This window comes from Cryptomeria japonica, chromosome 9 (assembly GCF_030272615.1).
Source record: "Cryptomeria japonica chromosome 9, Sugi_1.0, whole genome shotgun sequence".
In the NCBI taxonomy this organism is placed as follows: domain Eukaryota; kingdom Viridiplantae; phylum Streptophyta; class Pinopsida; order Cupressales; family Cupressaceae; genus Cryptomeria; species Cryptomeria japonica.
Window position 1 is genome coordinate 579,090,818 of NC_081413.1, and position 27,988 is coordinate 579,118,805.

General features: G+C 36.2%; 1 protein-coding gene across 1 annotated transcript; it reads right to left on the reverse strand.

Annotated features, from left to right (window-relative positions):
- LOC131062902 (uncharacterized) lies at positions 1-27,988 on the reverse strand. The gene is made up of 3 exons (XM_057996651.2): positions 27,575-27,988; positions 27,237-27,358; positions 1-418 (listed from the first exon to the last, which is right to left on the reverse strand). Exons 1-3 carry the CDS (start codon positions 27,909-27,911, stop codon positions 251-253), a joined length of 627 nt encoding a protein of 208 aa, XP_057852634.1. The 5' UTR covers positions 27,912-27,988; the 3' UTR covers positions 1-250.

Below are 27,988 nucleotides of genomic sequence, written 5' to 3' on the forward strand. Positions count from 1 at the left end.
TTAGACATAAAAGTAGGTTTAAGGCAAATATAAGGGCAACAGACGTGTTTATACATAAATAAATTATCCAAGTATCCTGCAAAAGTATCTGCTACTGTTGACAAAAACCATTGAACTCTTGTTTTTTAATAAATAAGAGCATACATAATATCAAGAGCAGCCTTGTTTCTGCTTCATGCATGCTGGAAAAATATGCTCTTACTTTTCAACAAAAATTTCATTTATCAAGAAACATTCCTCCAGAAAGGTATCAAGTTGTTGCCTCCTTTTCAGCATCAGCTTCGGCTTGCTTCAATTGTGCCAACCTTTCAGTCCAAGCTCTGTCTCTTGCAACTGCAGCTATCTTGCGCTCTATCCTTTTAATTGCTTTCCTTCTTCTTGCTGCTGCCAGTTGATCCTTCCGTTTTGCAGCTTCACTCTAAACATCACAAATTGCCATTGGATTATAGATTTGTCAACAGTCCCTTGTGTATATTTCTATATATAACATATATAGATATATATAGAAGGAACATAAAAACAAACAAAATCAAGCAATTGAACACAAAAATAAATGAAAATATTACACTTGTTATAAATACCATCTCCATAACATTGGTATTCACCATTGCCCATATCTTGCAATGTCTAAATCAGTTCAATAAAGGAATGAAACAAAACACCTTGCCCTACTAGCATCCTAGAAATTATACCTGAAAGAAAGCTATGTTAAGCACAATATCAAAGATAGGAGAATGAAGTAAAAAATAACTTTTGACTCGAGATAGTAGAAAGAAGTAAACAAATACTGTTACAGCCAAGGAACACAATCTTTTAGCCTTTTGCTATAGGTAACAAAATGCGATAAAGCTTCTCCTACGGATATCAAATATATTAACACTAAATATGATATTTGTTGAATCAGGTTATTGTGGAGAGATATAGTAAGTTCAGTCAATATTAGAAACTTTATTTAACAAAAAAACAGTGAAGCCTTGGCTAACAGTGTATCTGCTGAAGAATATCAACCTAAAAATGGGGGCACAAAAAAACAGTGAAGCATTGGCTAACAGTGTATCTGCTGAAGAATATCAACCTAAAAATGGGGGCAGAGTTTCTTCTGTATAGCGGTTGTACAAGGTGAAACATGAAACAAATAGGAGCATAGAGAAGTAAAAGGCAAGATTCATCGCACGAGAGTTCTCTCAAAGAGAGGTAGTTGACTATTATTACTTTATGAGACCTTTGCTCCAATTGCAAGATACATTTTTGTTAGAGTAATTATGTCTCTTGCATCTTCTTTCAGTTGGTATCAAATGGATGTAAAGATTGCTTGTTAGAATAGAAAAATAGAGGAAGAAGCATATATCAATCAACCTAGACGATCTGAGGTGCACGACCAAGAGACCCATGTATCCAGGTTAAAGGAGGCGCTATAGGGACTAAAGCAAGCACCATGTGCTTGGTACTCATAGATTGATGAATACTTGTTGAAGTTGGGCTTCAACAAAATTGTTGTAGATCCTAATCGTTAATAGTAGTTTGATAAATCTGATCTTTTAATTTTAGTCATGTATGTGGATGACCTAAGCCTTACAGTTAGTAATAAGAAGTTCATAGAATGGTGTATGGGGGAGTTGGAATCCAAGTTTGATACGAAAGGTATTCAATTTATGCACTGTTTTCTAGGTATTGAGGTGTGATTGGGTACAAGAGAAGTCTTCCTAGGTCAAGGAAAATAAATCAGTAGAGATTCTCAAGAAATTTGAGAAATAAATTGGAAGCCCCTCACTTGGTTCTAAAGCTTAAGTTTACTGTAGATTCACAACCAAATTTGGTTGATTTTTTGTTTATACGCAGCTGATAAGTTACATCATATATTTGATGAATACTCAGCCTAATATTTGCTTTGCAGTGCATTTAACCAATTCATGATTGAGCTAAAGGAAAATCACCGGACTTTTGCAAAGCATGTGCTTTGACATTTTTTAAGGGCACAATTCATCAAGGATAAAAAAATTTCAAGATAGAGAGTTAATATTGCATGGTTTTGTGCAAGTGATCCTAGTGTGTCATGTCCTAAAAGAAACAATTATTTTTATTAATTGAATAATTATTTGAAATTTATTTATTTATACTATTATTTAATTAATATTTGTTAATATAATATTCTTGAAACATTCAAATAAAATAAATAATAATAATGTCCAAGGGGTTGAACTTAACTGGTTAAAACACTGGGTTCTCATGATGGAGACCCAAGTTCAACTCCCGATAGGGACATCTAAAGAGGAATTCTAAGCTGTGACTCTTGGCCTTCCATAGGATGGGGAAGGTCTTGGAGTCAATCTAATCAAACACAATAATAATAATAATAATAATAATTCAAAGATATGTAATGGGGATGAGGCCCCCTATTGTGGCCCCACTGGTTCATAGCTCCAGTCAAAAGCTATTCAGGCTTCAGCCAATTACCTATCAAAAAATAAATAAACAATAATAATATAATAATACAAATGAATAAATAAATAATAATTAAGCGATACAAAGGAAAGTTGACTAATCAATTGGTCATAATTATTAAGTGATATGACAACCTAGATTTGCATACCATTAATAATCAAAGCACTAAAGGTATCCGAGCACTAAACAGTAATGGAAGCACTGATCTGATTACAAGAAGTTATATACGATATATCTTTGGGTTCATTATAAGGGGGCCTGGTTGAATAAGAGAATCACTGCCAATTGGAAGGTTAAAATCACGAAACCCCTATTCAATACCTGCAAAAGATAAAGACATGACAACAGAACAATTTTTGAAGAACCACTGATATTAAGAATGAACGATGAAGCACATAAGCGGCATGTATGGAATCGTCTTTGAAGAAGAACTTGACTACCTTAATCCATCATTGATGCCTAAAGACAAATAGTTTATAGGTGCGAAACTAATCATGACATGATAATAAAAGGATACAACCAAATTAGTTAGATGACTAATTATCAGAAATCGGTTATCATTCACAATCTTCATCGTGAATGATGATACATATCCAAGCTATGGAAAAACCTTACTTATAATTGAGTTTATAAATCATTAGGAAAAGTATGGAGCGATAATGAACAAGACAGAACGGTTCAATAAGAACGGTCAAAAGTCATTATCTATATATGAAGAATCAATGATTGACTAAAAGGGGGAGTGCCAGCAATGTACAAGACCAGTGATTCCTGTGAGAAAATTCTATGTTTTGGAACCGCCGATTAAGCAACAATTAGTACAAAGAGAGCTGCAATTTAAAAGGTTATTATTTGAAGAAGAATTATTTAAGGGAGCCGATAAAGTCACAATGACATAGGCCAGCGATTATCCTAATCAGATGATTAGCTATCTAATGAGCAAGCAGCGATTAAAGAGGTAATAAAATAATCATTAGTATGCAGATCGATGTAGTTATGTTGTTGAGAGGTGCAAACCGATTATGGAGAAAAGAGACATGTCTCCCAAAAAGCATCCCTTCCCATGGTGCAAAGATATAAGAAACGAAACATAGATAGAACATACAAGTGCAGTTAATATGAAGAAAATATAATAGAAGGTTTGTAAAAAGATGAATTTGTGAAGGAAATATAAGATGAGGATTATAGCAGATTGTGTTGGCATGATTGGCATAACTGATGCTGATGAAGAATGTTGATGAACTGGTAAAGGACTGTTGGTAATGATAGAGTGATGAAGAGATTGAGATTATTGGCTTAATGACTTTGATCAGGTATTACTTATTTGTGTTGTCATTGATGGCAAACTATGTGGCAACTATGTTTTTCATGTCTATTTGTCATCTAAGTCCTTTTGGTCTACCGGAAATGCCTTACCGGTAATGAAGACAATGAACTGGGAATTAGGACCTTAACTAGTAAACGTGGAAATGTTTTGATTCGTTCTGGAGATTGGTGATGAGTCAAGTGTTGCGGTTTGGAACATGTATTTATATCATTGTAATGTATCTTCGATCGGAACCGCTTCATGCTTTGATTACAAGAAATCATGTTTATGATTTCTGTTGTATTTTATGTAGGGTTTAAGAACCGGTATTCAATTCTTATAACAGGTAACGATTTTGAGTTCGGCGGTGTATTACATTATGTGTATAAGTTGGTGATGACGTGGTTGAAACCGCGTGAAGTGTTTGAATGATGTTTCGGCGCGATCAAAGAGCGAATTTCTTGGGAATGTGCGAAGTGCTTAGCGGAATGAGCTAAGGGTTTGAAAGTGTGTCAGATCGAGGTGCGGTGATCATTCAACGGCTGTAATTGATTTGTAATTGATTGTAATGATCCATTTTGATGATTTGTAATGAGTTGTAAAGATCTGTGATGATCTATGTTGAAAGTCTTAGGGTTTTGTAACCGACTAAGTTGTAAAGGTTATTTAGGTTGGTATAGTTGATGTTTGTTGTATCGGTGAATTGAAAAAAGAGTGTGAAGTTGAACCAGTGTAGTGTATCTGCCAAAGTGTAGCAAAGTGGAGCTAAAATAAATCTGAACAAGCAAGCAGTTAGTGCTATTTCCAGATCATTCATCTATTGTTCCCTAACAGTTGCAGCAGTCAAAATCCCTTAACCGGGTAGATTCTAACAGGCCTTAAATTGTAAATCCCTTAACCGGGTAGCTCAACATCTGAGTCTCAAATCCTCTTTCGAGGTTGCTTCTAACCGGGCAAAGCTCCTAACAAGGCTCATCATAGCAATCCCTTAACCGGGTATCTCCTAATAGGGTCTGCTCCTAACAGGGCATCATTGTAAGCTCCTAACAGGGCGCATTCCGAAAAAGTGCACAATATTTGTGGGTACCAATTCCCACCGTGGTTTTTCCCTATTTGGGTTTCCACGTGAAAATTTTGGTGTTCATGTGGTGAATGTTTTTTATGTGTTGATTTGATTTACTTTCAATTTATGCATGTTGATGAACACTTAATGAGCAATTCTGATAAATCCGTTTAATAGTTGGATATCAGTGATTAACAATAATGGTAAATAGTTTATTACTGGTTTGTGATTGATTTGGTGAAGTTTTATCAGTTTAAGTTTAAGTTTGAAATTATTGTTAATACTGATTCACCCCCCCTCTCAGTATTAACAGGATGCTCTCAGATTAACAGATTTATGAAGCATAATTTAGCATATTTGTTAAACACATTGAAGCAGATATAAATATAGGAAGGGAGACCATTCAAGGAGAATAAATATGAATCAATGAAGCAAATAAGTAAAACTGTGTGAGATATAAATTAAAGAACGAAGTCATCAAAGTCTATCATCTTGTGTGAGGAAACATAACCAAATTCAAGAGCAACACTTTGAGATCTGCAGACATCATTGTTTCAGTCATAGTATATCTCCCATGAGCAAATCAGAGGAGGTTATCAAGATAAGTCTATCTTCCAAAAGTATTCTTAGCATTATGAATTAGAATTAATAATTATAGAAAAATGTCTTCAGAATTAATGAAATTATATTTATTAATGCATTACAATTTTCACTTTAACTTAGAATTATTGTTATAGGGTTAAATCAAGGTGAATCCCAAATGGGAAGCTCCTAACAATATTGGAAGATACGCCCAACACCACGCCAAAGGTAATCACATTCCTATCAGGTCCTACAATGTTTTGAAAGCCAATATGAATAAATCTGTAGTAATTACATTAATTCTGAAGAACAGTAATCAATTCATTCTGGAATATATGGCCATATGAATAAATCTACTAGTAATTATGTACACTGAAATATAAAATTCTCTAACTGACAAATAATAATGAACTGGAAAATCAGCAGTAAATTAATCAATAACACACATTTGATAATAATGGATCACTGTGTACTGGAATCTAATTAACATCCAGATTGGCATGTAATGATAGTAGAACTGCTTGACTAATGAATGGTAACGGATAATTAATAACAATTTGAATACATACAGTAAATTAAAGTGCTGATAAAAAATTCAAAATGCTGATTACAGTCAGAGGGAGAACCATCTCTAAGACACCATCATTGTGTTTCCTGAGGGAGAACAGTCACTAAGACACCCTCATGGTCTTTCTTCAGGGAGAACCATCTCTAAGACATCCTCACTGTGTTTCCTGAGGGAGCACCGTCACTAAGACACCCTCATGGTCTTTCTTGAGGGAGAACCATCTCTAAGACACCCTCACTGTGTTTCCTGAGGGAGAACCGTCAGTAAGACACCCTCATGGTCTTTCTTGAGGGAGAACCGTCACTAAGACACCCTCATTGTATGTCTTGACCTGGGAGAACCGTATGATAAGACACCCTATCAAGGCAAATGGAGTTCTTTTAATTATAGATCAGAACCTTTTATCTCCATAACTAACCAAGTTCTATTATTGTAATTCTTTAGTTGCAATTCTTTGATTCATCAATCATAGTTAGTTTCTTTTCTTTTCTCTTTCATTTATCTTTCATGATTGGTAATCATTTATATGTTGTAATTAGAAATCTATTTTCTAACCTGTATTACAGGTTATTTATTTCTGAAAGATAAGAAGATTCTCTCTCTAAACCTTCTTGATACTTAAGGAAGTGTGATATTTGTATGTATGCTTCATGTCCTATATGCTTTATGAGTATTCATATATATGATTAAGTTGTAAGTGTTTTCATGTGTATCCTCTATGTCCTATACCTTATGTTTTACATGTGTACTTATTGCCTTAAGTGTATTCATGTGCCTTATGAATATTTCTCCCAAGTGTATACTCATGACTTGCATATATATATATATGTGTTTGCTATATACCTGATGTATCTTCAACCTAATTGCTCCATTATATACATGGATGTCTTGTATAAATGATTATGAGATTGTTTAATGCTGTCATGTTTTTGGCATGATTACATCTTGCCCCCCCCTAATGTATGCTTTGTGTGCTCTTTGCTTATATACTACATGAATTCGTGTGATTGTCTCATGTCTGACATTTTTTCAGCATGCATGTCTTGTGTCTTTATGTGTGTCTCATGACTGATGTGTCTTCAGCGTGTTCACTCCATGAGTACCTTTCTTATATATGTTTTGTACCTTATGTGTGTTTTTGTATTGCTTCAAGCCTTACACGTCTTATATGCAGACTTCATGGCTCAGTGTATTGGTATATTACTTTGTGCTTTACATGAATGTTCCCTCTACGCTCCAATACCTTATGCATACTACTTCATGTTTACATGTGTGCTACTTCATACTTTGTGTATACTTCATATTTTTCTTGCCCTGCATGTCTGATATGTATTTAACTGTATTGCTTCATGCTTACTTGTCTTCCATGTTTTTATTGCTGCATACCTGACATGTACACTTCAGGCCTTGCGTGCATATATGTCTGCTAAGACACAAGGTTCGAATTCGAATTCAAATTCGACAGCCATGAAATTCGGATGAAATTTGACAAGGGAAAAATTCGAAAAAAAAAATTGGATAAAATTTGCCTTATATAATTTTGTTTATTTTTAAATATATATATGCGTCTAATAAAATATAACCTGCCCGAGCTCGGCTACCACAGAGATAAGCCGCACTATCCACCATGGACAAAAAAAATCCAACGCATTAATTGGTTTGCAGGGGTTCGTCTTTTTACAGAGGGGAGAGAGGCGTTTTATAAAAAAATCTGCCAAAAATGTGTTGGAAACCCTAAAAGCCTTTTGAAACCATTAAAAAACGCTTTTCAGATTTTTCCTTTAGTGAAAAAAAATGACGTCAGTGTCCGTACGAATTAATGGTTGAATTTGAACGATTTTTTTATAAAAGTTTGAAATTCGATTAAATTCGAACCTCATCCATGAAAGATATTCTCGTGCATGATTCCCATGTTTTTCCATATATGATTCATACGTGGTTTTCATGTTTTGTACAAGTGAATTTATATGCGCTATGTGCATTCACATATATACTTCATATGTACAAGAGTAGTGATTTCTGTGATAAAATTCTATGTTTTGGAACCGCCGATTAAGCAACAATTAATACAAAGAGAGCTGCAATTTAAGAGGTTATCATTTGGAGAAGAATTATTTAAGGGAGTTGATAAAGTCACAATGATGTAGGCCAGCAATTTTCCTAATCAGATGATTAGTTATCTAATGAGCAAGCAGCGATTAAAGAGATAATAAAATAAGCATTAGTATGCAGATCGATGTAGTTATGTTGTGAAGAGGTGCAAACTGATTATCGAGAAAAGAGACGTGTCTCCCAAAAAGAATCCTTTCCCATGGTGCAAAGATATAAGAAACGAAACATAGATAGAACATACAGGGGCAGTTAATATGAGGAAAATAATAGAAGGTTTGTAAAAAGAAGAATTTGTGAAGGAAATATAAGATGAGGATTATAGCAGATTTATGAAGCATAGTTTAGCATATTTGTTAAACACATTGGATCAGATATAAATATAGGAAGGCAGACCATTCAAGGAGAATAATTATGAATCAATGAAGCAAATAAGTAAAATTGTGTGAGATATTAATTAAAGAACGAAGTCATCAAAGTCTATCATCTTGTGTGAGGAACCATAACCAAATTCAAGAGCAACACTTTGAGACCTGCAGACATCATTGTTTCAGTCATAGTATATCTCCCATTGACAAATCAGAGGAGGTTATCAAGATAAGTCTATCTTCCAAAAGTATTCTTAGCATTATGAATTAGATATTATAGAAAAATGTCTTCAGAATTAATGAAATTATATTTTTATAAATGCATTACAATTTTCACTTTAAGTTAGAATTATTGTTTTAGGACTAAATCAAGGTGAATCCCAAATGGGGACATTACATAGTGCTAGGAAGAGCACTTCAAGTTTTTGTTTCAGCTTGGGGTAACGTATGATATCCTAGTCTATTAGGATGTAGGTGATGGTACCAATGAGTTCAGAAAAGGCAAAATGCATAGAAGCCTCTTACGCTTGCTGTGAGGCTATCTGGCTTCACAAATTGATACAAAGAATTGCTGATCAAGTGTTGGAGCCATCAATCACGGTCTAAAGATTAAAGTTGCATCAAGCCCTCTAAGCATACAATGTTTTATGCTCACTCCAAGCATATAGACATTCTATATCATTTCCTCAAGGTTTGAGTTAATAAGTGAGCGATAATTTTTAGGTATGTACCCTCAGATTTGCAAGTTGCAAATATTTTGTCAAAACATCTGGTAAAAGGAAGTTCAACATGCCAAGGGAGAGATTACGTTTGCTGAAGAATTCCTTCCTTGCAAATAAGTATCTTCATCATTTCTACGTTAGTATTCACTTTATAGTTTATTTGCTTACTACCTAACTTGGAGGATCTTCAAGCTTGGGTTTCAAAAACATGGAAATTATTCTAATCTAATGACTTAGTTATCTATCCCTATGCTCGAGCATTTTTATAGTGGTGTGTGTAATGTCCCCACTTTGAAATATAATTTAATAATAATAAAATTAAAAAACAAAAGAATAAAATTAAAATTAAATTAAAATATAATTAAATATTAATACACTTATTTAGTATTGATTAATCATCCATTTATTTCTATCAGCAATATAATATGAATTGAACCAGTTCAGCAATATAATAATTAATTGAATCAATTAAACAATATAATATTAATTAAATTAATAACTAAGCAATATAATACTAATTAATTAATTAAGCAACATAATATTAATTGATTAATTAAACAATATAATATTAATGTATTTATCTTCCATAATATTAATTGATTAAGCAATATATTTATCTAATATTAATTGATTGATCATTAATAAAATGTTAGAAGGGTATGTTAGTGGTAATGTTCAAGGGACACGATATTGATTAGAGGCTGGGAACCTTAGTTATTCCCAAACAGAAGACACCATTTAAAATAAGGAGACATGTCCTTCCCACATAGCCCATCACATCAGCCACACACGTGTTAAGAGGTCCAGCGAATAATTATGATACGGAGAATAGGAAAGGAAACACCATGATAGAAAAGAAGATACGCAGAAGTTCGATTGCCTTGGGAAGGCATTCACACAAGGTAACTCTCTGCCCATAGGGAAGGCAGCAGGTATGAATCTGTATCTCTGCACATTCCCAGTAATATAATACATCTTGCTCATCTCACAGTATCTCTGTATTTGCACAGCGATATAATAATACTTAATTATATTCTCTGTACCACTGTCTACTTACAGCAATATAACAATACTTAATTAAACTCAATGTACTTCTGTATATTCACAAGCATTATAATAATAACTTAAATCATATTCACCAGTAACAATACAAATTAATATAGGTACATCATTTATGGGTCTGAGCATAATCTGAACACAGAAACGGGACTATAAGAACATTAGCAGAGATTAGATGCAATTCAGTAAAATGTCAATCATAAGCAATGAATCTATGCATTCTCAATCTCACCCTCCAATTATGGAGGAGGAATACAAAGAATCAAGAACACTAGGCTCCAACAGGTATGCCAACCCCAAGTGTGGGCCAGGAGGCCAAGTTGACGAGGTCCTTGGTGGTCTTGGGCTTGTTGGAGAGGGATAGACTCGAGGCACCTTGTGTGATTCTCCTTGAGCTCGATACGAGGATCGGTGTAGGGAAAGAAAGGTTATTGAATCCTTCATAAACACTTTACGATATATTAAGAATGACGAATGTATGTTCTATCATGACATGATGGAAATGTTGTCTAATTTGTTGTGCGGGTTGACATTAGTGTCCTATCGTTCTCTCTATATACAAAAATTGTGATTCTAGGACAGAATAAAAGAGGGTTGCATTAGGGGACATTACAGTGTGTTAGCGGATAATAGAGGCACAACCTTAGTCTTAGGGCAAAGCCACACTGTGTATGAAATTGTGATTTCCAAATTTTATTCTCCTCTAGGGATTTCTCTTTCATTTAAGTTTGTGTTTGGTCACCCAATCTCCCTTTACAACATGGGCAACTCCTAATATGTTAGGGATTGGCAACCCTTTTGGGTAAATTTTTGGGTATTACCCCTGAAAATGGGTCACGGACTCAACCTATCATTGCCAAAATCCAAGTTAAGTTGGATCTTCAAGGGGATTTACAACAGTAGATTTAGCTCAAAGTAGGAGAGCATATATAGAAGCAGCTTTTGGATTAAAGGTGGATAACTTTCAATATAGATTTTGCTTCTCCTAAAGCCATTTGGTAAAGGCTTGTTCGCATAAAAGGGCCAAGGGCAGCTTTAAAGATTCTTGGTAGAAAGAAATAGGCTGTCAACATCAAATGGTTTTGGTACACTCTTTCATCTATCTCATCTCCATTGCTTCTTATTGCTTGGATTTGGTGCTCTCTCCTGTGAAGGCTGCTTCCCCTTCTAGGTCTCCCTCTCAATTTGTGCATGTTCTGTTGTGCAACTCCTGAATTCTTCTTTTGGGAGTTATCTCTCTTGTGGATTGGATGGTGTCCCTTTGGTTGATTAGCTCCGCCTGGAAGTTCCCCCTCTTGTTATCTTCTTGATTCTTATGAGAAGAAGGGAGTGGATTCTGCTTTTGGATCACCACCTCCTCCTTTGACAGGTTTCTACCCTTTGTAGTCACATTCAGGCTCCGCAGGGTCTTTGTAGCAAGTGTGTGTGTCAGCATTGATATCCCCAAGTGATTTGATCTCTCTTCCTCTCTTCTTTGGCTCTTTTGAAGTTGGCCCCCTAATGTGATGCAGTGGATTGTATGGATGGTTGGATGTCGTTTTGTACAAGAAATCATCTTCAAGGAAAAACTCTTTAAATTCAAATGCTCTAGATCTCATAAGAAGAAGGGATGATCCAGTTCCTCATTCAACAGGTTAAGGATTGTTTTGAAGATATTCTAGTCTTTGATAGTTGATGTTGTGTAGGGTTGGTGTGCATGTATATGGTTGTTTAGTAGGTGCCTTTTGTAATAGTTTTTCCTTTTGTTCTTTATTGCTGATGGCTTCCAGCCTGGATCATTTGGTTAGATATGGATTGCCATATTTGTTTTCTAACAATTGTTTGTGTTCCTTCTCACACAATGACCCATATAGAACCCTCACTGTATTATTGAGAAAAGCAACAATATCGCCCAATATTCAATGTACTTTTTTTTAGAACTCACACAATGACCCTTATAGAACCCTCGCTATAATATTGAAAAAGGAAACTGTCGTCACATAAATCTGTCCATTTTAATTAAATGAATATTTCGTATTTATTTAATTAAAAACCCACTAGCCATCAGTTAATTAAATTAATATTTAATTAATTCATCTTCAAACATTCTCCTATTAATTAAATAAATTATTCAATTTAATTTAATTAATTCATTAAACCAAATTCACAATCAATTAAATGAATAAATCATATTTATTCAATTTAATCCTCTTTACTCTTTTAAATAAATTAAATTAAACATTTATTTAAATCATTAAACCCCCCCACTTATATTTTCCTACAAATGCAAGTTGCAACCACAAGTTGAAATAAATTAATTTTATTTTAATTAAAATCCTATTTTCCCTCACCCACCAAATCCACTTGCACTCCTAAACCCCCCTTCTAGATTCTTCTAAACCTTTCCTAATTAGCCTAATCCATCCCCTAATTATTGTCACATTCCTAAGCAACTTGAGGTCACTTTTCAAAGACTCTAAAGTCTTTGAAAAACATTTATTGTTTTGTGTGTTCAACAAACTAACCCCTAAAGTCTTCCAAAACCACTAATGGCTCTTACATGACCATTAATGGCTCTTACATAACCATTTATGGTTAATTCAACTTGCACTCATGTGTCTCCTCAAGCATTTATTGCTTTGACCATGGTTATCCTTTTTGCCTTTGCACAAGAATTTATCCATTGGATAAAAGCTTTATTCTTTAAATAAAGAATTTATTCATTCAACCTAACCTTGACCTTAACTCTCAAGTTAACTCCCAGGTCATGTCAAGCATTTAATGCTTATTCCCTCTCCTCTCAACCTATCTCATATTGACACTTGTCATCCTGGGATTGGGTTGAAAACCCTCACATGGATTGAATATCATTCAATCCTGACCCTTGTTGAGATTACTCAATCTCAACCATCCATTGCTCCATTTTTCCTATAAATAGAGCCCATTTCTTCATAATCCAAATTCTAAAAACTTGTATGCATTTAATCTATAGTGAATTTTAGAGAGCATTTAGCATAAATCACTAATATATTGTTATTTTGGCCTAAAATAAATCATTTTAGCATCATAGCATCTAATATTAGCTTTTGTTCACATTTGCATAGCATTTTAGAGTAAACATTTCAATCTTGAACCTCCATAAGCATCCATAGTGCAAAAAGCTACTGAGAGCTACACTAATTTGGAACTTGGAGATGAGAGAAACAAAGGAGAAGGAGCTAAGAGCATGTTAGAAGGCATTTGGAGATGTCTGTTATATTTACTTTCATAGTTAAATATTTCTTCATGTTTTTAGTGTCTCTTTTGATATGCCTGCTTAGATTAGTTCTTGGTTGATTAACACTAACAATTTCTATTAGAATATTAAAATAATGTTAATTTTAGTATTAATGCTCAATAGTGTATATTCTATTTTAGTAAGATCTTCTACGATCTTCTCAGCAGTTTCTTATTAGAAACTTGCTATTCTTGTAAATACTCTTGTATTATTTATGAGCGTCTTGCTCATTTTGTAAATAAATCAATTCTTTGAAATCCATTGCATGTCTCGCACTGTTTCATGGTATCAGAGCTTTAAGAGAATTTTTTTTCGAAAAATTTTTAATTCTAATTTCCAATTAGTGGAAATTTTTGAAATTATTCCAGTTAATCTTAAAAATCCATCTAGGGTTTTTCAGTTTTTTTTTCCTCGATCTTGTGCCTACTTCGTGGGTTTGTGCAGTCGCGATTTTTCGCGACCCGTGGTTTTTCCTGCTAACCTAAGTTTTGTCGTTCTTGGCTGCACGTGAAAGGTTTTTTTCCTTCTGCAGTATTATTTGCCCGCGATTCGGGGTGTAGGTGTTGCGAATTTTTTTTCGCATTCTGGATTCTGCATCACTTTTTTTTTTTACGGCGGCTATTTTTTGGTTCTTTTTCGGCGGCGTTCGTGGCTCTGTGCGCGACCTGCAGACTAGTCACGACCTACAAACTGTTATTGTGGGTTCTAAAACCCGTGTGGACGTCTATATTGGTGGCGCGACTCCCGTTTGTTTTTTTCCTGTGCCAAGTTTCTTTTGTCTACAAATTTTCTGGGCATTTCATGGCTCCCACGACCCTTTGATTTTTTTCGATTAAGGTGTTTACCTTCAGTTTCCATCGAAAATAAATTTTTCTTGCAGATTCTTGGTGGGTTTTTCGAAACCTAATTTGGGTAGTTGTCCGAATTTTATGGGTGCATCATTTTCTGTGCCTCGATTTTCGAGCCAATGGATTTGAATTTGGTTTTCAGATTCCTTCTGGGTTTTCTCTCATCTTTCAAGCACCTATCCATTTTTTCTGCATCAACCGAGACTTATCTTGAAATTTGTGCCTGTTGCAGTTGTACCTATCTCTTCCTATCGTTTTCAGTGCATTGGGAAACGTGAAAATGGCTTCTCTAACCAACCTAATGTTAGAAGGCGGTCAATGCTTTAATGGCAACAATTACAACATCTGGAAACAACGTATGTTGACCATTTTTGAATATAGGCGTCTTGACCAGCTTGTTTTGGGAAAAGAGCTCAGTCCTGGTACACCTGGTGCAGATCAAGATAAGTTTGATGAACGCAATCGGGAGGCAATTATGCTTCTCAAACTCTCCGTGACTGATGATCAATTACCACAAATTCCTTCGGGCAAGACAGCTTTCGACATCTGGAAGCATCTGAAGGAATTGCATGAGACATCCGACAAGAGCAGAGCATTCTTTCTAAAGAATCAATTGTTCTCCATCATGATGGACGAACGCATGTCCTTACAGGAACACCTCACAAGGATTAAGGACATTCAAGATCAACTCGAAGCTATTGGTCGGAATATGGAGGAAGAAGACATGGTAGTCATCACTCTGAAAAGTCTTCTGAAATCGTATGAACACTTCATTGAGACCCTCAATATTACTTCAACTAATGTTGACCTGAAGTTTCCAAAATTGTGCACCAAAATTCTGCAACAGGATCGCTGGAAACAACAGTTTGGTAGTGGTACTACGTCAACCTCCTCGGAAAATGCCTTTACAGCCCAATCCTTTCACAAGGATAAAGGCAAATTTCCATCCTCTCAGTCTTTTCAGCAGAAAGGCTCTTCTCAGGCACAGGATGGTGCTAAGAAGAAGAATGTGCAGTGCAATTACTATCACAAGTACGGCCATATGAAGAAAGATTGTCGTCAGAGGCTTGCTTCTGAACAAAAAAAGCAGGGACGGTCACACCAGAAGGCACATGTTGCTGAACATTCCGAGCAGAAGGAGTCTGCCTTTTATGCCTTTATGGCTAAGAGGTCTTCAAATCATGCCAGGTCTTCTGCTTGGTACATCGACTCTGGTGCGTCACGTCACTTTTCTCATCGGCGTGACTGGTTTACAGACTTCTCATCTTTCAGTGATTCCGTTGTATTTGGCGGAGGTGAGGAGTATACAATTGTTGGCAGAGGCACTGTTCAAATACAGTCTGGTGGCAGGAATCTCATCTTCCTAAATGTGTACTATGTTCCTGGTATGGAACTTAATCTGCTCTCTGTCAATCAGATTATGAGGAATTCTCCTCAGCTAGATGTGGTGTTCAATGCTCACAAGTGTTCCATCATTGATCGGGAGACTCGTCTTACTGTTGCTGTTGGTCTAGAGGATCATGGCCTATACAGGCTTCTTGACAGTGGGGATTCTCCTGAAGTGGCTCTGGCAGCTCATGTTTCCCCTCTAAGCACTTTGTGGCATCAGAGATATGGACATCTCAACATTCAGTATCTCTCTCAGCTATCTCAGGAGGGACTTGTTTCAGGGTTACCTGATATTCAGACTCAGCATCTTGGAGTATGTGGTGCCTGTTAAGCTGGCAAACAGCAACGGACTTCCTTCACACATGGAGAGTCTTGGCACGCATCTAAGGTACTTCAATTACTTCATGCTGATATTTGTGGTCCTATGAATACATCTTCTGTTACTGGTTACAAATACTTTTTGCTTATTGTAGATGATTTTAGTAGAAAGATGTGGGTGTACTTTCTTAAACACAAATCAGATGTATTTAGTATCTTTCAGAAGTTTAAGTCCTTAGTTGAAAACGAGTCTGGATGTAGCATCATTACTCTTAGGACAGATAACGAGGGGGAATTTTGTTCTTCTGCATTCTCCAACTTCTATGATACCCATGGCATCAAACGCCAGTTGACTACACCCTACACTCCTCAGCAAAACAGTGTTGTTGGGCGTCGCAATCGTACGGTTGTTGAGATGGCTCATTCAATGTTACAACACAGGAGTGTTCCAAATAAGTATTGGGCTGAAGCAGTGTTTATTGTTGTCTACCTCCTTAACCGTTCACCTACTCAGGCTGTTAAGGGGAAGACTCCAGAAGAGGTTTGGTCTGGTCGGAAGCCTAAGATCAGCCACCTGAAGGTTTTTGGCTTTGTTGCCTATGTTTGGATTTCAGATGCTAAGCGCTCCAAGTTGGATTCCAAAAGTCAGAAACTCATGATGACAGGATACAGTGATCACCATAAGGCCTACAGACTGATAGATATAGACACTGAACGTCTTATCTTCAATCGTGATGTTGTATTTGATGAAGACAGAGGATTCTTTTAGTCCCCTTCTTCTGAGCAGTGTTCTGAGGATCAGCCTCACAGTGTTCTTCTTCCATTAGGTTCGCCTGATGGGAGGGATGATGCAGAATCCATTTTCGATGATGCACTACCTGAGTTCCCTCCGGAGAATAATCCTCCTCCTGCTGCTCTTGTTCCTGATCCTGAGCCTCTTCCAGCTCCTCCAGATGTTAGCACCTCTACTCTCCAGCCTAAATGGTGGGCCAAGAACATAGGTGATCTTAGGGATACTGAGCTCATTGATGGTAGAACCTCTCGTAATAAGAGCAAACAACCGCATACAGTCAATTTTGCTCTCATAGCTAACATACACAGTGTTTTTGAGCCTTAGACATATTCAGAGGCTAAAGGTATACCTGAGTGGGAACAGGCTATGGAAGCTGAGTTCCAGAGTCTTCAGAAGAATCACACTTAGGCCCTTTCTGATCTTCCTTCAGGGAAGAAGCCCATTAGCTGCAAATGGGTGTACAAAGTAAAATACAAAGCTGATGGAACCCTCGACAAGTATAAGGCTTGCCTTGTTGCTCGTGGGTTCTCACAAAAAGAAGGCATTGACTATAAGGAGACTTTTGCTCCTACAGCCAAAATGAGTACCATACGGCTCGTTCTTGCCTTGGCAGCCCAATTCAGTTGGAAAGTCCATCAGATGGACGTCAAGAGTGCTTTTCTGAATGGTGACTTACAGGAAGAAGTCTACATGACGCAACCCCCAGGATTCAAGGTTGTTGGTCAAAAACAGAAGGTCTGTAGACTAGTCAAAGCACTCTATGGTCTGAAACAAGCTCCTCGGGCTTGGTACATGAAAATTGATAAGTACTTGACAGATCATGGTTTTCAGCAGAGTCCATCTGATGCAAACTTGTATATCAAGCATACTAGTAATGACGTTCTGTTTGTGGTTGTCTATGTGGATGACTTAATCATTACTGGCAGTTCAGCACATTTGATCACTGGGATCAAACAGGATTTGTGCCACACTTTTGATATGACAGATTTGGGACTTCTACATTACTGCTTAGAAGTTGAAGTCTGGCAGACTGAGAACAGTATCTTTCTCTCTCAGTCCAAGTATGCCAGAAGTCTTGTGGACAGGTTCAGAATGCAGGATTGCAAACCTGCCTCTACTCCTATGGAACCCGAGCTCAAACTTTCAGCTCAGTCATCTTCACCAGTTGTGGATGAATCTTTGTTCAAGCAACTAGTGGGCAGCCTCATCTATCTTACTGCAACTAGACCTGACATCAGCTTTGCAGTGAGCTACATTTCACGCTTCATGACAGCTCCCAAGGCTGATCATTGGATAGCAACGAAGCGTGTGCTGTGTTATGTGAGTGGCACTCCTGATTATGGACTTCTATACACTCGGAGTTTTGATCCTACACTCAGTGGTTACACAGATTCTAACTGGGCAGGTTCGGTTGATGACCATAAATCTACAGCAGGGTATGTGTTTAGTTTGGGATCTAGTGTTGTCACATGGACTAGTAAGAAGCAGTAGGCAATGACTCTCTCCTCGACAGAAGCAGAGTATCGGGGAGCAGTTAAGGCATCTTGTGAGGTGGTTTGGCTTCGACGAATGCTTGCGGATATGCATGTCTCCCAGGCAGGTCCAACTCCCTTGTTCTGTGATAATCAGGGAGTGCTCAAACTCGCCAAGAATCCAATCTTCCATGAAAGAACCAAGCATGTGGAAACTCATTGTCACTATATTCGACAGCTGGTTGAAGACAGATCTATCCAATTGCTATATGTTCCTACCTCGGAGCAGCCAGCAGACATCTTCACCAAGCCCCTTGGTCCTGATAAATTTGTAAAATTCAGGGGGTCTATAGGTGTAGTTAATAGATTGAGCATTAAGGGAGGGTATTAGAATATTAAAATAATGTTAATTTTAGTATTAATGCTTAATAGTGTATATTCTATTTTAGTAAGATCTTCTACGATCTTCTCAGCAGTTTCTTATTAGAAACTTGCTATTCTTGTAAATACTCTTGTATTATTTATGAGCGTCTTGCTCATTCTGTAAATAAATCAATTATTTGAAATCCATTGCGTGTCTCACACTGTTTCAATTTCTTGTGCTTTTGTGTGTTATACGACCACAGGTTTTAATCTAACATTGTGTATTTTGCAGAGCATCATTTGGTGAACCTAAAACATTCAAAACTATCTCACAAAATCCAAAAACATTGAAAACTATCTCACAAAATCCAAAAACATGATAAAACATCAAACAATCAAAAAACATGGCAACGCCCTGTACATACATTTTTCAAAGCATATACCAAGCAAACATTGTGAAATATCCCAACGATGACCACTTATCCGATCAACCAAACAATCAACATCAAACACTCAAACTGTCTTCAACAAGGATGCATCCTTCCTTACCAAAACAAAGACAAGATGACATTTTCTTTGACAAGAAAATTATGTTTAAGCTATCAAATACTTGGTTGATTTGTAGGTTATTTATTTATTCAGATTCCTACAGCATTGTTTGTATATTTTCTGCGAATTATTCCGATGAAGTACTGGGGCATGTCCTAATGGTGTCTACGTGGGAAGTTCACTAAGCTACGTGATCATATGCAAAATACAGTCATGGATCACTATGGCTTGCTGACTACAGCGTATACCTCAACCATATGAGCATAAACCATTATCGAGGGTCCATATTCTTTATTCTTTATATATGATGTTTGCTTACAAGTACAAAATGCTCTTTCTTTGGTTCCTCCTACCTCATCCAAACTGGATAAAGGTTTTTATCTCTTATTACGATATGAACTTGTCTCAGGATATGATCAGCCCAAGATCAAGGAGGACAATCCAAGTCATGCATGAAAGGAGATGATCCTTGTCTGTTCCGCAAGCAATACTCGGGTCAACTTGACCCATTATATCAAGTTGTTTGTATTAACTTGCTATATCAAAATCCATGTAAGGAATACTCGGGTTATCTTGAATCATTATGTCAAGTTGCTTGTATTTTCTTACAACATTTTAAAACTCAATGATGAAAAATAAAGCACTATGGATCGTCATTTCATCTCATCTGTATATATTGCATTCTGTTGCATTCCACCCATCCATACATTCATACTAGCTGCATATCATGCATACATAGTCATAACAATGCATACTCTATTTTCCTCTTCTTCCATAGGAATGAGTCATAGGTCGTCCTCCATTTCTTCTATCTAACATCAAACCCCCCCACCCTCCCCATCTTGATAATCAACATCACATACCCTACATCGTGTCCAATCAAATCAATCAAGCTACGTTCATCACCATCCATTCTCTAACAGAAGGGACTGTGTTTCCTATCCAAAGTCATCCTATAAGCCAAGCAAGTTACTCTGTCTGCACAGGTACATCGACTCACACACACCTAGACTATCAACAGACACTCTGATCAAGTATCTTCGGGTCTCAACAAGTAATCAATCATGGTAATCCTAGACTACATAAAGCATTTATCATAATGACCTAGTCTCAACGGGGCTGTCATGATTCCCCACAACCATCCATCACACGCACACACTATCAATTGATCAACCAATCAAACACAATCCAACGGACAATTACACCAATTGTCTAAGTCTCAACGAGTATTTTGCTTCATATACCTTGACTTCATCGGGCAATTACATCAATTGTCTAAGTCATATTAGGTCACTTTGTTTCACTTACTCAGACTTTATCTTGTCCAAGCAAACAACTGACATCAACTGTCATGCTTTGACTCGATCGAGGCAGTTTAACCAATTGCACCAGATTATCCAACCATTTTGATCAATTATATAACATCAATCCAAACCACACACTACATCTGCTTTGTATCTCTTGCATGACCTAAAGGTAATCACTGGCTTGTTGTTTCTCTGTACTCACTCTGTTTTCTCCCATTCTTTCCCCGTTATTGCTAATTTCTTCTATTCTACCTCCCCTCCACTTCTCATTCTTTTTCGAGAGATTGTCCGATTTTTCAAAAAAAATCGGCCCATCTCTCGAGGGGGCATACCACCCATTAAATTAACATTTTATGGTGCATTTCTTCACCTATTTTTCTTTCTTTGAAACGACGCGATAAACCACACCATCTCAAAGAGGGGCAAATATAGTCACATAAATCTGTCAATTTTAATTAAATGAATATTTCGTATTTATTTGATTAAAAACCACTAGCCATCAGTTAATTAAATTAATATTTAATTAATTCATCTTCAAACATTCTCCTATTAATTAAATAAATTATTCAATTTATTTTAATTAATTCATTAAACCAAATTCACAATCAATTAAATGAATAAATCATATTTATTCAATTTAATCCCCTTTCCTCTTTTAAATAAATTAAATTAAACATTTATTTAAATCATTAAACCCCCCCACTTGTATTTTCTTACAAATGCAAGTTGCAACCACAAGTTGAAATAAATTTATTTTATTTTAATTAAAATCATATTTTCCCTCACCCACCAAATCCACTTGCACTCCTAAACCCCCCTTCTAGATTCTTCTAAACCCTTCCTAATTAACCTAATCCATCCCTTAATTATTGTCACATTCCTAAGCAACTTGAGGTCACTTCTCAAAGACTCCAAAGTCTTTGAAAAACATTTATTGTTTTGTGTGTTCAACAAATTAACCCCTAAAGTCTTCCAAAACCACTAATGGCTCTTACATGACCATTAATGGCTCTTACATAACTATTTATGGTTAATCCAACTTGCACTCATGTGTCTCCTCAAGCATTTATTGTTTTGACCATGGTTATCCCTTTTGTCTTTGCACAAGAATTTATCCATTGGATAAAAGCTTTATTCTTTGAATAAAGAATTTATTCATTCAACCTAACCTTGACTTTAACTCCCAAGTTAACTCTCAGGCCATGTCAAGCATTTAATGCTTATTCCCTCTCCTCTCAACCTATCTCATATTAACACTTGTCATCCTAGGATTAGGTTGAAAACCCTCACATGGATTGAATATCATTCAATCCTAACCCTTGTTGAAATTACTCAATCTCAACCATTCATTGCTCCATTTTTCCTATAAATAGAGCCCATTTCTTCATAATCCAGATCCTGAAAACTTGTATGCATTTAATCTATAGCGAATTTTAGAGAGCATTTAGCATAAATCACTAATATATTGTTATTTTGGCCTAAAATAAATCATTTTAACATCATAGCATCTAATATTAGCGTTTGTTCACATTTGCATAGCATTTTAGAGTAAACATGTGAATCTTGAACCTCCATAAACATCCATAGTGCAAAAAGCTACTGAGAGCTACACTAATTTGGAACTTGGAGAGGAGAGAAACAAAGGAGAAGGAACTAAGAGCATGTTAGAAGGCATTTGGAGATGTCTTGTTATATTTACTTTCATAGTTGAATATTTCTTCATGTTTTTAGTGTCTCTTTTGATATGTCTACTTAGATTAGTTCTTGGTTGATTAACACTAACAATTTCTTGTGCTTTTGTGTGTTATACGACCACAGGTTTTAATCTAACATTGTGTATTTTGCAGAGCATCAGAAACAATGTAGCCCAATATTCAATGTACTTTTTTTAAAGTAAAACCCCTCAATCAAGGTTACATCCTAGGCTACTCCTTAAAGGCTAAGTTACCGGTTCAAGTGCAGGTGTGGGTACAAGTATCAGAACTCGGTATGACCAAAAAAAAGCTGTTGGGTACGGGAATATGTGTGTGTGTATGTGTGTGTGTGTGTGAAAATTGTTGATGTCTATCTCGCCACTAACATAACATTTACAACTTTTGACAATGCCTCTATAAAATCATAAAGGATTTGCAATGCAATGTTGTTTAACGATAAGAATGATAAAACTGAAAAAGCGCTAACTGCAAAACCATGTGGGTTAACAGCTCAACTTGTTTTTCAAATTGATCTATATTTGGAATTAGTTTCTTTCTCTTTCTTGGATGTATGAAGCAACGCAACCATGATGAAAACATATTAATACATTGTCCCATATATCCATGTTTATGCCTTCAAGTGTTCATTGCCATTGCAGAAGAGAGTTTCGTGTTTTCCTTGCAGAAAAGTTCACTATTGATGAGATCAAGGTGCTTAGCCAACAATTCATCTTTTATGTTATTTGGTGGCCCTTTTGACAAAACAAATCAAGGACAACTTATGCAAACACAAGATAGAAGAATTGGACATTCATGTGACCCAAGGGTATTCAGACAAGTATGGAAAGTGCCTCTATGGATTAAGAATGGTACTACATTTAATTTTCTATTTTGCTAAGAGTTTATGTCATCTTTATACTTTGACTACTTGTTGTCCCTGCTTTATTGGATCAACACACGTTTTCCTTGGACCAAAACGGTGTTCCCTTTTGGCTGAAATATGAATTTTAACAATGAAATTCCATTTCTTTTGACCTTAAAAACTGCTGTTTTGAATAATCAGGGATATGTTGAGTCTTGACAGTCAACTTTGTTAAGAATATACCAAAGATAACTCCAAATATGCTAAGAAAGAAATGAAACCCTCAATGTTTGCTGCTGCTTTTTCACTACAAATTGCCATTGTTCATACTGTAATCTCTGATGTTTGAACTATATGAAATGAATACTTTGAAAAGATGAGAACGCCTGTTTTAAGAAGATGAAACCTACTATTATTTTGGGGTGACAAACGGCTGTTATTTTGAGACAATTCTACCATGAAACTGCAGTCTTTTGTCTGTAAAATTATGTTGTTTGTGGAGGAAAGCAAACTGACTCTTGGAAGCAAGAAGACTACCCCTGCTTGACAAGATATAGTTGTTTTCTCTTCCCAATCTCAACACAAATCTCTTGAAACCCTAGGCACAAAACAAATGTTGTCTTACAATGCTCAAAAGGTATAAAATCAATTGCTGAAGAACTACAATCCACCGTTTTGAGAAGATGAAACTCTATAAATGCAATCTTTCTGAGTTTCTCAAAATTTTCATACATTCAATTGGGTATGCAGAGGTCCTGCTGGGTACGCCCCAGGTGTGCCTGAGGTACTGCCCAGGTGCCCAGGCAGTACCCTGGGCATACCCAAGGATGAACCCGAACCGCAACAATACCAGGACCTAGGTCAAATTAGAAGAACCTGGTAACATAACTTAAAAGTTAAAGGGAATCACTCCACATGATCTCCCACTATGAGTCCCAGTGATATGTCTGTACTGTTGAACATATTCTTGTTTTCATTATACAAGAAACCTATATATAGGCAAAAATATAACAATAGTATTTAGAATTCCTGGCATTCTACCTACTTTTATTTATATTTATTCATCCTTTACATTTGTTTCAAGTTTCAACCATAGAATGAGTCTTGCAAGTTGCCAGCAGCAAGTTCTCTTGATTTGACTGGGCGAAAACTCATGAATTAAAGGCTACCTTTCTACTAAAAAGAAGGCATGAAAAAATTTCAATCCCTGCAAATCCTAGTTGCAGACAAAGTAGGAACTATGCAGTTAGTTAACTCCCTGAAATCTTGGGAGAGATTGATTAGTTAACAAACAACAAACGTGGGGAGGATATTATAGGTAGCTGTGGGAATATAGAGGATCATCTTTTTGAAATCAAAATCTTCTTTTGCAAATCAATGCAGCTACAGGAAATTCCTAGTGCCTGGGACAAAAACTCACAGGTACAGTAAGCAGTCTGGGAATGAAACGCTTCAATCCAATGGTACAGTCAGCAGTCTGGGAACAAAATGCTCCAGTCCAATAGTACAGTCAGCAGCCTGATGATGGAAACCTCCAGCAGTCATCAACAGTTCAGACAAACAGTAGCAGCAGTAGAACAGGATATTGAAAGGAAATTACAGATGCATATAAGGGAGAAATAACCTATACTGGCCGCTATTATCATCAGGAGGGCAACAGATCTGGAACTGGTCACTTGAGTTTCAGTCGGCATTCTGCTTCAGTTATGTGTCTATGGAGTTGTAAAAAAAATACATAAATCTTCTGTTATTAATTTTTTTCTGCATTATTTCCTGTATGTTTTAGTTAGGAAATTTCACAGGAGCTCTCGCAACTAATGATAATGACACGCAGGGATGCTAGATGGGGCAGTCCAAGACAAATGCAACAGAAGAGAATGAAGAACGTGGTGGCCAAAGATTCTTTTTGGTTAGCTATGAGGCTCATTATATCCCTTGTATTCCATTTTTTTTAACCATCATCAAACATGGGGACTATAACAATCCCAACCTTGCAAGTTGAAGTCCTAAGTTACCGCGTTCGAATTCAAATTTGAGTTCGGCAACGATAAAATTCGGATGAAGTTCGACGAGGGTGAAAAATTCGGAAAAAAAAATCGACATTAAATTTGCCTTATATAATTTTTTTATATATAAGTAATATATCCAATAAACTATTAAATTAGTTTAACTATTATTTTATTTTAAGAGAAAAGATGTTAAATTTAAATCTATTATAATTAAATATTATTTTTTATAAAAATTAACATAAATAATATAATATTGAAACTTTTATTGACAAAGTCAATATTTAAATTTTTTTTTAAAGTTTTGACAGCCAATAAAACATAAAGGAAAAAATATTTTTAAATGAAAATATAAACCTAAATGAAAACTACCATAATGTTCACGCAAGACTGGCGGCATCACTGGGTTACGCGAAACTTGCAAAACGTTAGGTTTTTTGCGTCAGATTTGCAGGGCGTTGGGCGTTGTTTGATCGCCTTGGACATGCACATCGTCACCTGTAGCTTCACGGGAAGTCTGTGAATAGATTCCAGCAAACCCATGTAGAAAGCTCGCGTTTTTTAAATACGTTTTTGATTAATAAACCCTTACCCATTTATCATACGAATTTAAGGCGAACTTAACCGAATTTTTTGGGTTTTAAAAAATTCGATGAATTTTGAATCTCATGGATGAAATTCGCCGAATGCGGTGACTCTACTTGCAACAATGTGAACAAATTGAAGGCTACTTGGACTGATGACGCATTCAATTTGCAATAGAAAGCCTATAACAACCATATTCAGCTCATCATCCAATGGAGAGTGGAGAAGCTAAAGACCCTTTTACACATAGGCACATATGCAGTAAATCCCAAAATAATTGTGGAGAAGACTGGAAGAGGTGTTCTTATCATTCTCCAGAAAATGTATAGTGTTAAGGATATGCTACAATAATTAGTAATCGATGGACCACATTTGCTTCTATCCAGGGCTACAAGGTTACAGATAATATAGATAGATTCACAATTGTGGAAAAAACTCAGTAAATTTGTTATGGCTATGCAGGAATAATTGCTTGAAGTTTATAACAATTGCCAATTGACTTCTTTCACAGATTTCCAATTCCTCTGCTACTAAAAGGAATTGGTGTAAATACAGCTTTATACATTATGCTAAGAGGACAAGGCTTAGCTCTAGGAGAGAGAAGAAGCTTGTGTTGCACATAGTTTCTCATGTGTTTTTTATCACAAGATAAATGATTACAAGGAAAGTCTAACATCACAGTGGTATGTAAAGCCTGAGGAGCTGAAGCAAACTGATGAGGACCAACTGTGCAACTAAGATTGGTTTAGTCCCACTGCAAGAGCCAAATGAGTCAAATAATTCCAATGAGCAAATCAGAAGATTTCCATTTGATGGTGACTTTGATCATAGGGTCTGTTGATTTAAGTACCTAAGCAAATTGATTTCCGATGTTCAATTTGCAACTTCAGACTTGTTGGTGTTGAATTGTGACCATAGTGAGGTGCATTTTCAATGACATTGATATTCATCGGTATAGTTTAAAATTATAATACTAATATTTGAATTTGAATTTTTCGCCCTTCCAAATGTGACAATGTCATTCAATGTTGGACCATGGATGGTATTTAATTTTGTACTTCTTTCAGTTTTGTTTATATTATGTATTTTAATTTTATTTTAAGTTGTTTTTTTACTTTAATTCAATTATTATTTTACACATTTTTAGCAGCTACACGCCTGCTGTACCCAAAATACCAGAAATACTTTGCCATCCACGGAAACATATACTTCATCCTTAACTTGGAGAGAGATTGAGGCTACTTGATGTTAATCTTAGAAAAATGGTAATTAAATACACTTAATTGCATTCCATCAAAAGAAGAATCTAAAACGCCATAAGGACCATGTTCTGGTGGTAAGGTTACATTACCATGATGGTGTATTAGGTTTTTATGGTAAAGCCAATTGCTGTGCAAGTCAATGCGGAAAATAAAAAATTTCAAAGGCATGACTTCTCAAGTGTAAGGTATGTTCCCTCGTGTTTGGAGATGGTGAACTCCCTCAAGTGATGGCAATGTTAGCATTACAATTTAACTAGTAGAAAAATCTAGATCCTTTTTGAAACTTAAAAATTCTAAACACTAGAACATGTACCGATCTGAATGCAGCCCTCTGGTCCATGCGTTTACGATGCTTCCTTCTGCGAACACTGCCCTCATTCGGTCGACTAGGCGGGATAGGCTCTCCCTCCTTATAGACAATCCAGCGGTATGGACCTGCATCCTTCAATCCAAGACACCAAAGAAAACCTTAATTTTATCAATGTGCCCTAATATTATCAATAGGAAAAAATGCCGTAACTTATTTTTCAAAATCAGACGTGAAATCTGAACTAAAACCTAAAAAATTGACTGGATTGGGAATTGAATCGCTGGATGATGGTTAATATTATAAATAATTTAATTTTTAAACTGGTTACGTTTAACACTTACCGGGCGGTCTCAAGGCGGCTCTTTTCTTGCGGTGCTTTGCGCTGGGCCTTCGCTTTGGCAATCGCTGGTCTCCTAAGCTGTGGAAACCCTCCTGCTTTACATTCCATGGCGATGAATGACCAATGACCAATTTTCCCAGCGGTGAAAATGCTGTTCTTCGTGCATAAAAGCCATCGAATGGTAAAAGAGTATTGAAGAATCGATCTACTGAAGGCTTGTTGCAACTGTTACTGAGTGCAAAGCAGGACGTTTGCGATCTGCTGAGGGTTTCATGAATTGGAGAGGCATTGAACCTGTGACGTGCCAGGAGTTTGGAGAGTAAGCTTCGCGCAGACATATTCAATAGTTAATACCGAAACTCTGATGAAAACTCATTTTCGTCCGTAGTTAAAACCTTGATATAAAGTCTCGTTA

Coding starts and splice junctions, on each gene's coding strand:
- LOC131062902 (XM_057996651.2), bottom strand. CDS start 27,911: ATGTCTGCGCGAAGCTTACTCTCCAAACTCCTGGCACGTCACAGGTTC. Junction 27,359..27,574: donor AGCCGCCTTGAGACCGCCCG/GTAAGTGTTAAA, acceptor TGAAGGATGCAG/GTCCATACCGCTGGATTGTC. Junction 419..27,236: donor AGAGGGCTGCATTCAGATCG/GTACATGTTCTA, acceptor TGTGATGTTTAG/AGTGAAGCTGCAAAACGGAA.